At 46.3% G+C, this 12890-nt stretch overlaps 1 protein-coding gene across 3 annotated transcripts in view; it reads left to right on the top strand.

Moving 5' to 3' along the window:
• Positions 1-11310: 11310 nt before the first annotated feature.
• Positions 11311-12890, top strand: part of LOC130555522 (uncharacterized) — a 131273-nt gene continuing 129693 nt past the window's right edge. The window contains exons 1-5 of one of the 3 annotated variants that reach the window (XM_057335839.1): positions 11311-11396; positions 11469-11509; positions 11648-11689; positions 11873-12149; positions 12249-12385. In XM_057335839.1, coding sequence (XP_057191822.1) covers positions 11476-11509; positions 11648-11689; positions 11873-12149; positions 12249-12385 — 490 coding nt within the window. In that variant the 5' untranslated portion in view covers positions 11311-11396; positions 11469-11475. Of the gene's footprint in view, positions 11510-11647; positions 11690-11872; positions 12150-12248; positions 12386-12890 lie in introns of all 3 variants that reach the window. The other 2 variants (XM_057335927.1, XM_057336012.1) reach the window with 2 other exon arrangements.

Below are 12890 nucleotides of genomic sequence, written 5' to 3' on the forward strand. Positions count from 1 at the left end.
TTTGAAACTAGAGTTCTTGGCATTGAAGTGGGCAGTTACAGAAAAATTCCGTGAGTATCTCTTGGGGCATAAGTGCCTAATTTACACCGATAATAACCCCTTGAGTTACCTTGCCTATGACAAGTTGGGGGCCACGGAGCAGCAATGGGTAGCCCAGCTTGCATGTTTTGACTATGAAATACGATACCGGTCTGGCAGAATAAATAGGAACGCTGACGCTCTATCTCGACAGTACTTACCAGCTATGACCACTACTCCTGTTCCACAGTCCGTGCAGCAGTCTGTGTTGGTACAACAATCTCAGGTAACCCAAATGGTCATATATGCCTTGCCTCTTCATTCTGCCTCTGATATTCGTTCTCTGCAGTGGGGGGATCCTGATGTTCGAGCTGTGTGGACTCTCCTGAGGGAAAAGACAAGCCCTGGTTTGTTGGTGCGTCAAGCGCTGTCCACCTCGGCTTTGGCTCTATTACGTCATCGGGATCGCCTAGTGGAGAGGGATGGCGTCTTGCATCGTCGCACCTTTCGGCCTAATGGGGTAGAAGAGGTCCTTCAAGTAGTATTACCAGCATCATTGAAAGGAGATGTGCTCACCCAGTTGCACCAAGACCATGGACATCAAGGGGCAGAGCGGACCACCGAATTGGTCCGCCAACGCTGCTTTTGGCCAGGGATGGCTGCCGAGGTGAAGCGCTGGTGTCAAGAGTGTGAGAGGTGTCAAGTTGCCAAGAATACTAATTTTGCAGTTCCTAGTTTTATGGGACACCTTTTGGCCTCACGGCCCAATGAGATTTTAGCGATGGATTTTACAATTCTGGAGCCGTCACATAATGGCCTGGAAAATGTGTTGGTCATGACAGACATTTTTAGCAAGTTTTCATTAGCAATACCTACTTGGGACCAGCGGGTCATTACTGTGGCCCAGGTTCTTGTCACAGAGTGGTTTTGTAAGTTCGGAGTACCGAGTCGTCTCCATTCTGACCAGGGTCGCAGTTTTGAGAGCAGTCTTATCCAGCAACTGTGCCACATGTATGGAGTTACAAGGTCACATACTACACCTTATCACCCCGCTGGCAATGGACAATGTGAGCGGTTTAATAGGACCATACCACTTTACCTGTTTCCAGGAAAAGAGACTGGGCCTCCTGTCTCCCGCAGTTAGTTTTCTGTTATAACACTACGCCACATCAGTCAACTGGGGAGTCCCCACATTTTCTTATGTTCGGCCAAGATCCCCAGTTACCAGTAGACTTTTTGTTAGGCAGACTGCGAGAGCCCAAGGCTGGCACAGTGCATGACTGGGTTCGAGAGCATGAAGCCCGACTTCAGGTTGCGTTTGAGGGTGCAAGAGAGAGATTGACCAGTAATGCAGCACGCCGCAAGGATTTTCATGACAAAAGGGTGAAGGTGGATCCATTGTGTGAGGGCCTGCGAGTGTACCTGCGTAATGTGGGAGTAAAGGGGCGCCACAAAATTCAAGACCTATGAAGCTCGGTGGTGTATCAGGTACTGAAAGCACCTAAAGACCAAGGAGTTGTGTACACGATTGCCTCTGTGAACGACCTTGGGAAGATCGGACTATGTTGAAAGCCAAACTACAGCCGGAGCCCCAGGATATTCCTCAGGGTAGTTCATCAGTGATAGTCGCGTCACCCCAGGAGGATGCTAGTGACGCTTCGTGGCTGTTAGTATCCACTAGCCCAGAGGTTCCGTGTACAAGTTCTGCCCCTAGGAGATCCTTCCCTTATAATCTCCGGGGGTCGGCAGAGATTCCAGTTTTGTCCATGAGGAGTCCCGATACGCAGGAGCCAAATCCACTTCCCCCTCCTGCTCTGCCTAGCTGTCCAGTTCCCAGTTTGCACGTTGTGACTCAACCATCGGTATGACAGACTACTCGTTCAACAGCAGGGCAGCATTCTAATTTGTATCGCCTTCCCCAGGCGGTACAGGGGGTGGCTAGTGGGACTGTTTGTTCTCCTAGGCCTGCGTCTCAGGCTGTGTATGCTTTGTTTAGGCCCTGGGACTAGCCCTGAGATTTTTTGGGTTCTGTTAATTCTGCCCTTAATGTTTTTACCGAGTTTAACTTATCATCGGGACGATGAAAAAAAATGGGGGGGTAGAATGTAGCAGTATGGGGTGGGGCTTCCCTTTTATTTGGTGATCCTGTGCCGAAATAGGTAATTAGGGTAATAAAGGCTTGCGCATTTAAGTGCGTGAGCAGGAAGCATTTGGAGGTAGGTGTTGTCATGCCCGCCCCTCTTCCGGTCTTCAGTGACTAGCTTAGCCATTCTTGGCAAGTTTCTTGGGAGTTGCGTCGAGTGGCCGATGAACGCTTGTAGGTAGGATTGCTATCGCATTACTATGTTGTTGTTAGATTTTGTTTCGTAGACTCAAGGTTGTCTATTGTGTTTTTTTAGTGGAACAGTTATGAAGGCATCTTAACACCTAGATGTTTGTTCGCCTGTGGATTTGAGTATGTATGATTTAGTTATTTTTTTGTTGTTGACTAAGTTGAGTTTCTTATTCATTGGTATGTTTTGTTTGCAGTCTCCCACAGCTCACGTGCTGAACCGTGGGTCGTGCTGCTGTTTGTTTTCCCCATTTGGTTTATTATCTTTTGTTGTAATTATATCATGATTTCATTTTCGTTATTTTTGCTCGGAGTTTCCTTGTGTAATCCGTTGGCTCCGGGCCGTCAGGCTGAGTTGGTAGCGTTTGTGTTCTGATCCCCGTGACGTTTACAGTGTTTCTGTTTGGGTTTACGGCTAGACTGAGGTAGGATGCCGAGTACGCTATCCACTAACGTTAACGTTGCTACTTATTGAATGGTTTTCCTTTGTCCTTTTTGGTGCGTTTGATATTTGAATGAATGGTTAAGATTTGTATTGGACCTACTAATTACTTTTGTTGTTTTTTCCAGTTTTGAATCAAGGCTGAGTGTGCTGAAGGGGAGGCTAGTCACGTGGGTGGAGCACACAGTTGTGAGTTTGGAGCACCAGGTTGTGAGCACTTCTTACTAATGTTTGCTGTGCACATGTGTGCGTGTGGTTGAACACAATTCTTTTCAGCTAGTTTGCCACCCCTGAGGTAAGCTTTAGCCTTGTTAGCTTCTGGTAATTAACTTATCTTTTGTGTATGGTCCAATTTATTCTTCCACATTTTATTGTTATCTGAATGACCCTTATATATGTTTTGAAGATGTCTATTTTCCTGTCTTGTGAGTTTTTTTAAATGATTGTTATAATAAACTTTGTGCACTTTTACTTTTGATAATTTAGGGTTACATTCTATTTTCTTTTCTTTTTTTAAATAAACGTGCCCCTTGTTGAATGCAATTACAAGTCTCTCTCTGCTCCTTGCACCATCGAACTTGTGTTCCATTGTTCACTGAATTCCTTGGGTGCAATCCCCAGGGTGGCGTAGTCATTACCTAAACCTAGCCAGAGAATAATACCTGGAGCGGTTACATATATATATATATTGACAGAAAGACAAACAGACAGACAGACAGCCAGACATGTATTGGTTGTATTGGCGTAACAGGTATGTTTTGAGCTGTTTTTTGAAACTTGTGAAGGATGCTGCAGTTCGGATGGAGGCTGGTAGTTCATTCCACCACAGGGGAACCAAATAAGTAAAGGTCTTTGCAAGCGATTTGGTGCCTCGCTGTGATGGAACAACCAGGCGTCGCTCATTTTCAGACCGAAGATGACGGGAGGGGATGTAGACCTGGGGCACTGAGTTAAGGTAGATGGGTGAAGTTGCCGTTATCATTCTGAAGGCCAGTGTCAGAGATTTAAACTTGATGCAGGCAGCAACTGGCAGCCAGTGAAGTGAAATCAGGAGAGGTGTTACATGGGTTCTTTTAGGCTGATTCAAAACTAGATGTGCAGCTGCATTATGGATCATTTGCAAGGGCTTGACAAGGGCTTGAGCCTTGAATTCTTGTAGAGAATTGCAGTAGTCCAGTCTTGATATGATCAGAGCTTGGAAAAGCAGCTGAGTGGCATGCTCCGACAGGAACGGCCTGATTTTCCTGATGTTGTAGAGCACATACCTGCAAGTTCGAGAGGTTGCTGCGATGTGGGAGGTGAATTTCAGTTGGTCATCGAACATCACCACCAGGTTCCTCGCAGACTTCGTGGGTGTCATAGTTGAGGATCCGAGCTGAATAGTAAGATGGTGTTCAATTGATGGCGGGACGGTATAATCTTGGAGAGGTTGAGTTGTGTGCTCTTTCATCCAAGAAGAGATGTCCAGATGGCAGACAGATGTCATCTGCATAAAAATGGTATGAGAACCCTTGTGCCTTAATTATGGACCCAGGGAGGTGGTATATATAGAAAAGAGGAGAGGAGCAAGAACTGATCCCTGAGGAACTCCAGTTGTCAGCTGGTGAGATCTGGATGTCTCGCCTCTCCAGGATACCTTAAAGCAGGGGTCACCAACTTGCGAACTCCGGTCCGAATGCAGACCGCGTGATGCATCCGTCCGGACCCAAAGCCTTTTGACGTAATATATAAATGAACACCTAACATTATTTTCTAATGCAATCAAATTTATACACAGGCACATCAATGTCCGATCAGTAGCAGTTTGGGTCCTACGGCGCCAAGGACAGTTAACATCTGCGCACTGTTGCTACGTACTGACGTTGATGAGTGAAGAGAGCCGAGACAGACTCGCTGCACAGCGCGCAGCAGATGTAACTGTCAGTGACTGAAAAACAATGTCCTTTTCAAAAGTTAGAAAAGTTGACGCTGAAAACCATGTTTTCCGAGATGAATGGGTCGAGAGATTTGCATTTATTCTTCCTGCATCGACATGCACGAGGCCGGTTTGTCTCATTTGCTCGGAGTCTGTTGCGGTTGACATTATGAAATTAGACATAGACACTATGAAGAACTTACCCGCAGCAGTCCGAGGTAAGGACACAGAAAATATATGAGCTCAAAGCCCAGTAGTAGCGATCTACACGGGTCCTCCCTCACTCACTTACTGCCCAACAACCAGCATATGTTCATTAAGAATACAGTGGATCTTAGGAAAACATAACAAGCCCTTTACTGATGGGGAAATAGTAAAAGAGTGCATGGAGGCTGCGTGTGAAACACTTTTAGAAGGAAAATAAAGACATGAACTAAAATAAAATATGAAACAAATAACAATAAGAGCTGAAATGTTATCAGAGGATGATCAGTCACAACTTGATGCTGCTATTTGTTCATCTCAGTTCAGCAGAAAACAACACTTTAGTTTTCTTTTAAAGTTGTTCATGTTGAAATGAATGTATGTTCAGTGCAGGTTTAGAGATTAGGGCATTTTGCACTTTTTCCTTTATTACATTGTTGTCAGACATTGTTATGCCATCGTATAGATATAAAAAGACATGTTTATTTATTTTGTCTGCCAAAAACAATCAATTCATGTTTTTAGGTATTTCATTATCCGGACCTCAGCTGGTAAGGAGGATTCGTTTACTGGACCTCAAGCGATTTTAGTTGAAGACTCCTGCCTTAAAGGATCTGCCTGTGAGATAAGAGTCAAACCAGTTGAGTGCAGTTTCAGAGATGCCCAGTTTGGAGAGACTGGACAGCAGGATCTGGTGGTTCACAGTATCAAATGTTAATCACAGAGCTCTATGGGAAAAATTCATAGGCTTTCGGTCGAGGGAACCAGCGTGGTGCTTACTTCTGGGTTAGCCTACAAAAATACATCTCTGAGGTACTGGATTGGCTGAAGGACTACTTGCACGTAGCCTCGTGACGTACTTCTGACTTAAAATCGTACGGCTCACTAGGTTCTGGTTATATGTATTTACTATGGGCTCTTGCTCCCTGTGAAACCTAAACGGTTGAAAATAAGATTTTTATGCACATTATCAGTGACGTAAGAAGAAATATTCTAAACATCACTAGGTACATAATCTTCAAAAGATATGAGAAAGTAGTGGCTGGTGAACGATAGCGTTTCACTTTTTCTCCACATACACAGCTGTGTTGCAAACATTTAACCACCGAACGCACATCACAGAAGGCTGAAGTAGACTAACAGGGAATCACAGCAGCACTGTTTGGATTAAACAACTACAGACTTCAAATACTGCAGTGTTTCATGCGTGAGAGAGCTGAGATCTGACGAAAACACGCAACACGTTTTTATTAAATGTTTGGATCACTATGTTGTGGCGTTTTTTATTGACAAATGTAATGCTATCCATAAGTATTTTTTTTGCCAATAGCTAAAGGCCTGTGTAAAAAGTGTAGTTCCCTTTCTGTCGGTCTCTCGACGTTGTGTCGAACCGACAGATGGGGTTCGTCCTTGAGAACCAATCACTTCCGACTTCTTAGAAAAGGCCAATGAAAATTGGCGAATGAAATTTGCATGCCGGACACCGCCCCCGGATATCCGGGTATAAAAGGGAGACGGCGTGCCTCATTCATTCACCTTTTTTTCTTCGGAGCCTTCGCTCATGATCAACAGACTTCGCTACAAGACTGCCGGCTCTATGACGTGGTGCAGCGGACTGTCCCTTCCTGCAGCGACTTCCCCTGGGTGTCTCGGCGGTTCCAGAAGTGTTCGAGTTTTTTTCTCTAAAAGAGTACATTTCTCCAGCGTGGCATGTCCCGCTGTTCTCTTGGGTGCAACACACTCATCGAGGAGGGGGACGGACACGATGTCTGCTTCCAGTACGCTGGGGCAGATGTTGTGGATACATCCTGCCCGCACTGCGGGTGGCTGACGATTCAGACGTTGCGTCACGGGTGGCTGTGTTCCCACAGGACTCAGCCACCACCTTGTCTGCTTCCCGTTCCGTGACGGCAGGACTACGGCCCTGCCGCCCGCTACGGCGAGCAGCGAGGGTGATATGAGGATTACTGTGAGCGCTAATCCGTCAGCCACTGGCTCGCGGACCGTTCGCACCTCGCCTTGCTCGTCTGACCGTTCCCCATAAGACGGTCCGCCGTCTTATTCCTCAACCACGTATCGGACACGGTACGTGATGATGAGGTGTCTGTTGCAGCATCGGAGGGTGACTTACTGGCATCAGACTCCAACGATTCCTTGAAGCTCCCTCCCTCGGGGAGTCGAGATCAGGAAAAAGCGGATGTCGAAATGTCAGCCATGCTTTCCCGGGCCGCCGGCATTGGGTTGCGGTGCACCGCACTGCCTCTCCCAACGCTCGAGGCTGGATACACGGTACATCGGGCTTGAGAGCGGCTCCAAGTCGCACTCGCCCTCAGTGCCGTGTTCCCCCGGAAGTGCATGAGGAACCTAGTACGACCTGGAACGCCCCCTTTGGCGCGTACACGTCAACTAGTTACATCACCCTTTCTTCCCTCGATGGTGGGGCAGCTAGAGGATACGTCGATGTCCCCCCGGGGCTCGACCTAGACTCTCGTCCAAAGCACGTAGGCTTTTCGGCATCTGAGGTGTCGAGAGCTTACTCTGCTGCGGGCCAAGCTGTCCCCTCTCTCCATGCTATGGCCTTCCTGCAGGCCAATGCACGGAGAGAGCTCCACGAGGGCAAGACCGGCCCAGCGCTTATGCAGGAACTCCGCGGCTTCACCGACCTCGCTCTCGGGCGAACAAGGTGATCACGCGGGCCCTGGGTCGGGCGATGTCCACACTTGTGGTCCAGGAGAGACACCTCTGGCTGAACCTTGTACAGGTGAGTAACTCTGAGAAAGTCCGCTTTCTCGATGCACCCATCTCGCAAGGGGGGGCTGTTTGGTGATAGTGTCGAGTTCGACAGTTAGGGAGCAGACAGAGGATATCACGTATGTCCTCCCCAGCCCGACTCGACCGCCCTCTGGCTGCCGAGATCCCGTGCAAAGTCTGCTTCCCAGCAGCCCTGGTCCTCTTCGAGACATCGAAGAGGAGACCACCACCCCATCAGCAGCCGCAGTGAAAGCCAATGCGGCCCTCATGGGAAGACCCCAGGGAGATAGAGAATACCTTTCTAAAAGTTTTCTCCCTCTCTGGGCGTTTATCACAGCCGCTCTCACCCTCTACACAACGGTGTTCGGCAACTCGACGTTGCGTCACGGCGAGACCCAATGTCAAGGATAATCAGCAGCCAAAGCACTCTCAATCGACGGTGCTTTGTGCCACATCATCGTCTGGGTATTATCACAGCCGCTCTCACCCTCTGCACGACGATGTTCGGCAACTCGACGTTGCGGCAAGACCCAATGTCGAGGATAATCAGCAGCCTAAGCACTCTCAATCGACGGTGCTTTGTGCCACATCATCGTCTGGGTATTATCACAGCCGCTCTCACCCTCTACACGACGGTGTTCGGCAACTTGACGTTGCGGCAAGACCCAATGTCAAGGATAATCATTAGCCTAAGCACTCTCATTCGATGGTGCGTTGTGCTACATCTTCGCCAGACAGGTAAAACTGCAGAGACGATCTCCTCCCCGGGGGTCCCCCCCACGGCGAGGGATCCGAACTGCCAGCCATCGAACCACCCCCGGGAGGTCGATGAAGCAGAACGTACCCCTAGCCTCCCTGTCGGTCCCTGGGAGCCTGACAACAGCTTCCCAAACCGTCACGGTGACTACGGGATACGGTCCATCTCAGCTACGTGATCCAACTCCCCGGATGCCTGCCCAAGTTTCGGGGCATCCTCTTAACCTCAGCTGAGGCAAGGATGCCCTGTGCTTCGGGCCGAGGTCGCCACCCCTCTGGTGAGGAAGCGATCGTGCTCGTCCCTCTAGCCGAGATGTTCAACGGGTTTTACAGCCCGTACATCATCGTCCCCAAAAGAGCGGGGGTCGCTAGATCTGCGTACCCTGAACAGGCACCTACTCAAGCTGCCGTTCAGGATGCTCACGCAGAAGCGCATCCTGGCATCTGTCAGATGTCAAGATGGATTCATGGCAATCGACCTGAAGGATGCTTACTCTCATGTCTCTTTCTCCCTCGTCATCGCCCGTTCCTACGGTTCGCTTTCGAGGGTCAGGCATATTAGTACAGAGTCCTCCCCTTCGGTCTGTCCCTGTCCCCACGAGTCTTCACGAAGATCGTGGAAGCCGCCCTCACTCCCCTCAGGGAGAGAGGTGTGCGGGTACTAAACTATCTCGACGACTGGCTCATTGACACACTCGTGAGATCTGTTATGTACACACAGGGACCTAGTGCTTCGGCACCTAGATCGATTGGGACCACAGGTCAACCGAAAAGGAGCAAGCTCTCCTCTGTGCAGAGCATACTCTTTTTTGGTATGGAACTCAACTCTGTCTCCATTACAGCGCGACTGCGCTCAGTCAGTGTTGAACTGCCTGATATATTTCAAGCAGTCAGCGGGAAGAGGCTCCTGGGTACATGGCATCCTCGACGGTGGTGATACCCCTCAGGTTGATGCTCATGAGACCGCTCCAACACTGGCTACAGAGTCGAGTTCCCTGGAGAGCGTGGCACACCGGCAGCAGGCGGATGGTGATTATGCTTTTCTGCCGACGCACCCTAACCCCTTGGTCTTCAATGACCTTTTCTACGGATGGGGGTCCCTCTCGGGCAGGCGAGACGCGTCAGGGTCGACAGACGCCTCCCTGCAGGGTTGGGGTGCCGTGTGCAATGGGCACGCAGTGTCAGGGCGATGGACGGGCCCCCGCCTGCGCAGGCATTTCAATTGCCTAGAGTTGTTGGATGTGCTACCCGCACTGAAGGGGTTACAACCTCTCGTGCAGAACAAGCACGTGCTGGTCCGGTCGGACTGCACAACTGCCGTAGCGTTTTTAACCGCCAGGGTGGCGTTCGCTTATGGCAGCTAACACGACTCGCCCGACGCCTCCTCCTGTGGAGTCCGCAGGGCCACACATATCCCAGGTGACCTGAACCAGACAGCCGATGTGCTCTCTCGTCAGTTGACGCCTCGCGATTATTTATCGCCTTTATTATTCAGCAGATGAGTATATTATAAAATATATTAGGATGTGAACTTCTGCTAATTTAAGATCTGTCATAAAAACCCATATTAAAGCATTTTAACATCAATGATTTTTTTTAAATGGTTTTTCGTTTTTTTAATTGATCACCCTAAAAATAGAAATAATCTACCATTATATCAGCATGTAGATACGCTTAGTTGAAATGACTGAGCCGCATCGAAGATAACGCGGAAGAATTCGTGCAAGTAGTCCATTCAGAGGTTGAGTGCGGACATTTTGTGTTGACATTGTAGTTTTTATTAGCTTAGTTTTAAACTTACTGAAAGTTGCTTTTTAATAAAAGTCTTCTAAGCACTTAAGTCAAAACATTTTTTTTTACATATGGCCCAGATCAAATTTTCTTTTCCCTTTTTGTGAGAGTGATGTGATGCCAAGTATGGTGTTCCATACTCGGAATTTGTGCTCTACATTTAACCCATCCAAGTGCACACACACAGCAGTGAGCAACACATACGCACACAGTGAACACACACCCAGAGCAATGAGCAGCGGCACCCAGAGAGGGGGATCAGTGCCTTGCTCAAGGGTCTCACCTCAGCCGAGAGCGCTGATCGTTCAATCCCCCCACATACAAACCCTGCTGGTACTGAGGCTCGAACCGGCAACATTTGGGTTTCTGAGTCTGAGTCTCTTACCATTAGGCCACGACTGCCCTGCTTTTTGCTCGAATACAAAAGCAGGACGCAGTCTTAATTTGAATGGATCTTTTTAACAAATGAGTTTCAAACAAAACAGGCTGAAGTATCTGGTGAAACAAATCAGCCGTGACCGAGTTTGATAGTCTTCATTTAGTTATGAACTCAGATGACACAAAACATTTTTGGTATGCTTGTTGTCGAGTCTCTCTCTGCTTTAGATTTCAGCTCTCTGATGTAGATGTTCTACATACACTAAACATGAATTATTGTTGAGTGAAATATGGGCAAAACCAACCATTGCATTATAAATTAACCTACATTATACTGGGTTGGTGTTACCTCATTTATAACACACTGATTGATTTTGTCCATATTTTATCCAACAATAAGTTAAAATGACCCAACATTTTATGAGTGTTCTAATAACTTACTCAAACATTCTTTACATTCACTCTTGATTGTTCTGTCAGTCTTTCATTGACTTGTGTTCATGATTGAAATCAATCCAGCAAAGAAATTGTCAAAAACGAATCAACACATTTTTTTTGTTTTTGTTTTTGTTCATCTGATGTTTTCCAGGTAAGAGCACAAGATTTCCATGTGCAATTGGGGATTTGTGCCATTTTCGCGACAAAAGATTTGATTTGCAAATAAGTCTCGAATTGACAAAGGTGTTTTAGATGTTTAAGACATTGAGTGCTGATGTGATGAGGGTGGAGAGAGTGACAGTCAAATGTCCAGAGGGATGTACTGATGTATAGCTAGAAGAGTGAAGAAGAGAGGAGTGAAATCTTCATGTGTAAGTTCTGCTCATAACCCAGAAGAAACTCAATTCTCTTCTCTTCTCCTTTCTCATATTCCTTTTGTTCAGCAGAGACATGGACAAACTCATTCATCTGATCTTACTCTCTGGTGAGTACACCTCACATCATCATCTCATCATCATACATGCTGTCAGTCATTCTTCATGCAAATCTTTAACATGACTTTTTAAAAGTTAAGAATAAAAATTTAACAGCTTTGTAACCTTAATTTATTAATTTCTTCCAGCAGGTCTTGTTTCCATTCAGGGTAATTTAGACACTTCACAGGGTAAAACTAAATTCTTTTAAGTTTCTATGGCATATTTGTTTTGACTATAAAATCAGTTTCACCTCAGACATGCACTTTTCAGAAAGGTGAAGTTTAAACTTTCAGACTACAAGCACAACAGGTTTATATGGTTATTTGTAGATTATCACCAGAATGACTGATATTATTTGTATTTCTTTTTAGAGAATTTAGCATTTAATGGAACGGCTACACAGTCATCCAATTTTTTGGCCTGTGTAGCTCAAAAGGCCGTAGATAGCGACAGATATGGAGATACATACACATACTGCTCCATTACAGTAAAGGAAAGTAACCCATGGTGGAGGCTGGATCTTCTGGATGTTTATGACATCAGTACAGTGATCATCACTGCTAGATCAGACTGCTGTGTGGATCAAACCAACGGAGCAGAGATTCGTATTGGAAACTCACTGGACAACAATGGAAACAACAATCCCATGTAAAGTTATTCATGAAATCACTTCAACACTTTTCATTGATTGATTGATTGATTGATTTGCGCATTGATTCTCTGTTTTCTGATTTCCCATCTCTCTAGATGTGCTGTAATTCCTAATCTTCAACTCGGCACATCGATTATTTTCTCATGTAATGGAATGAAGGGACGTTATGTGAATGTATTCATGCCTACAGTCCAGCAGCTCTCTCTGTGTGAGGTGGAGGTCTATAGATCAGGTAAAAACATGCCTCATTCTATACTGGTTGTGAGCACTGGAAAAATTTGTATAAAGTATGCTATTTTTATTTTACAGTTTATTTGCAGGAGCGAATCAGTAATTATAAATCAATTTATAATGTTTATAAAAACATTATAAATGTAATTAGACTGTGTCAAAGTGATAGGAGATAAAACTTAATATAAAATGTCCCTCTATTAGTTGGAGGGTGATGGGGGCCCACATCAAATTTTTTTCAAGGGGCCCAGAATTCTCTAGCTACAGCCCTGCATATGTGTGAGGGGCAAACGATCACATCATCAATCAGTCTTTCCTACACTGAGTGAACCCTCAATCGTTTTTTATTGTATACTTCAAAGCATGAGATAAGCGCAATGTCTTTTAATCTATAACTTGCACTACATAGCTGTGTGGATAAAACAAATACAAGTTATACAATCTACGTTGTCAGTAAAATTAGCTTCTTGGTTTTGCTCATTAATGTATTTAACCTTAAAATAATG

Source organism: Triplophysa rosa, linkage group LG1, assembly GCF_024868665.1.
Source record: "Triplophysa rosa linkage group LG1, Trosa_1v2, whole genome shotgun sequence".
NCBI classification, from domain to species: domain Eukaryota; kingdom Metazoa; phylum Chordata; class Actinopteri; order Cypriniformes; family Nemacheilidae; genus Triplophysa; species Triplophysa rosa.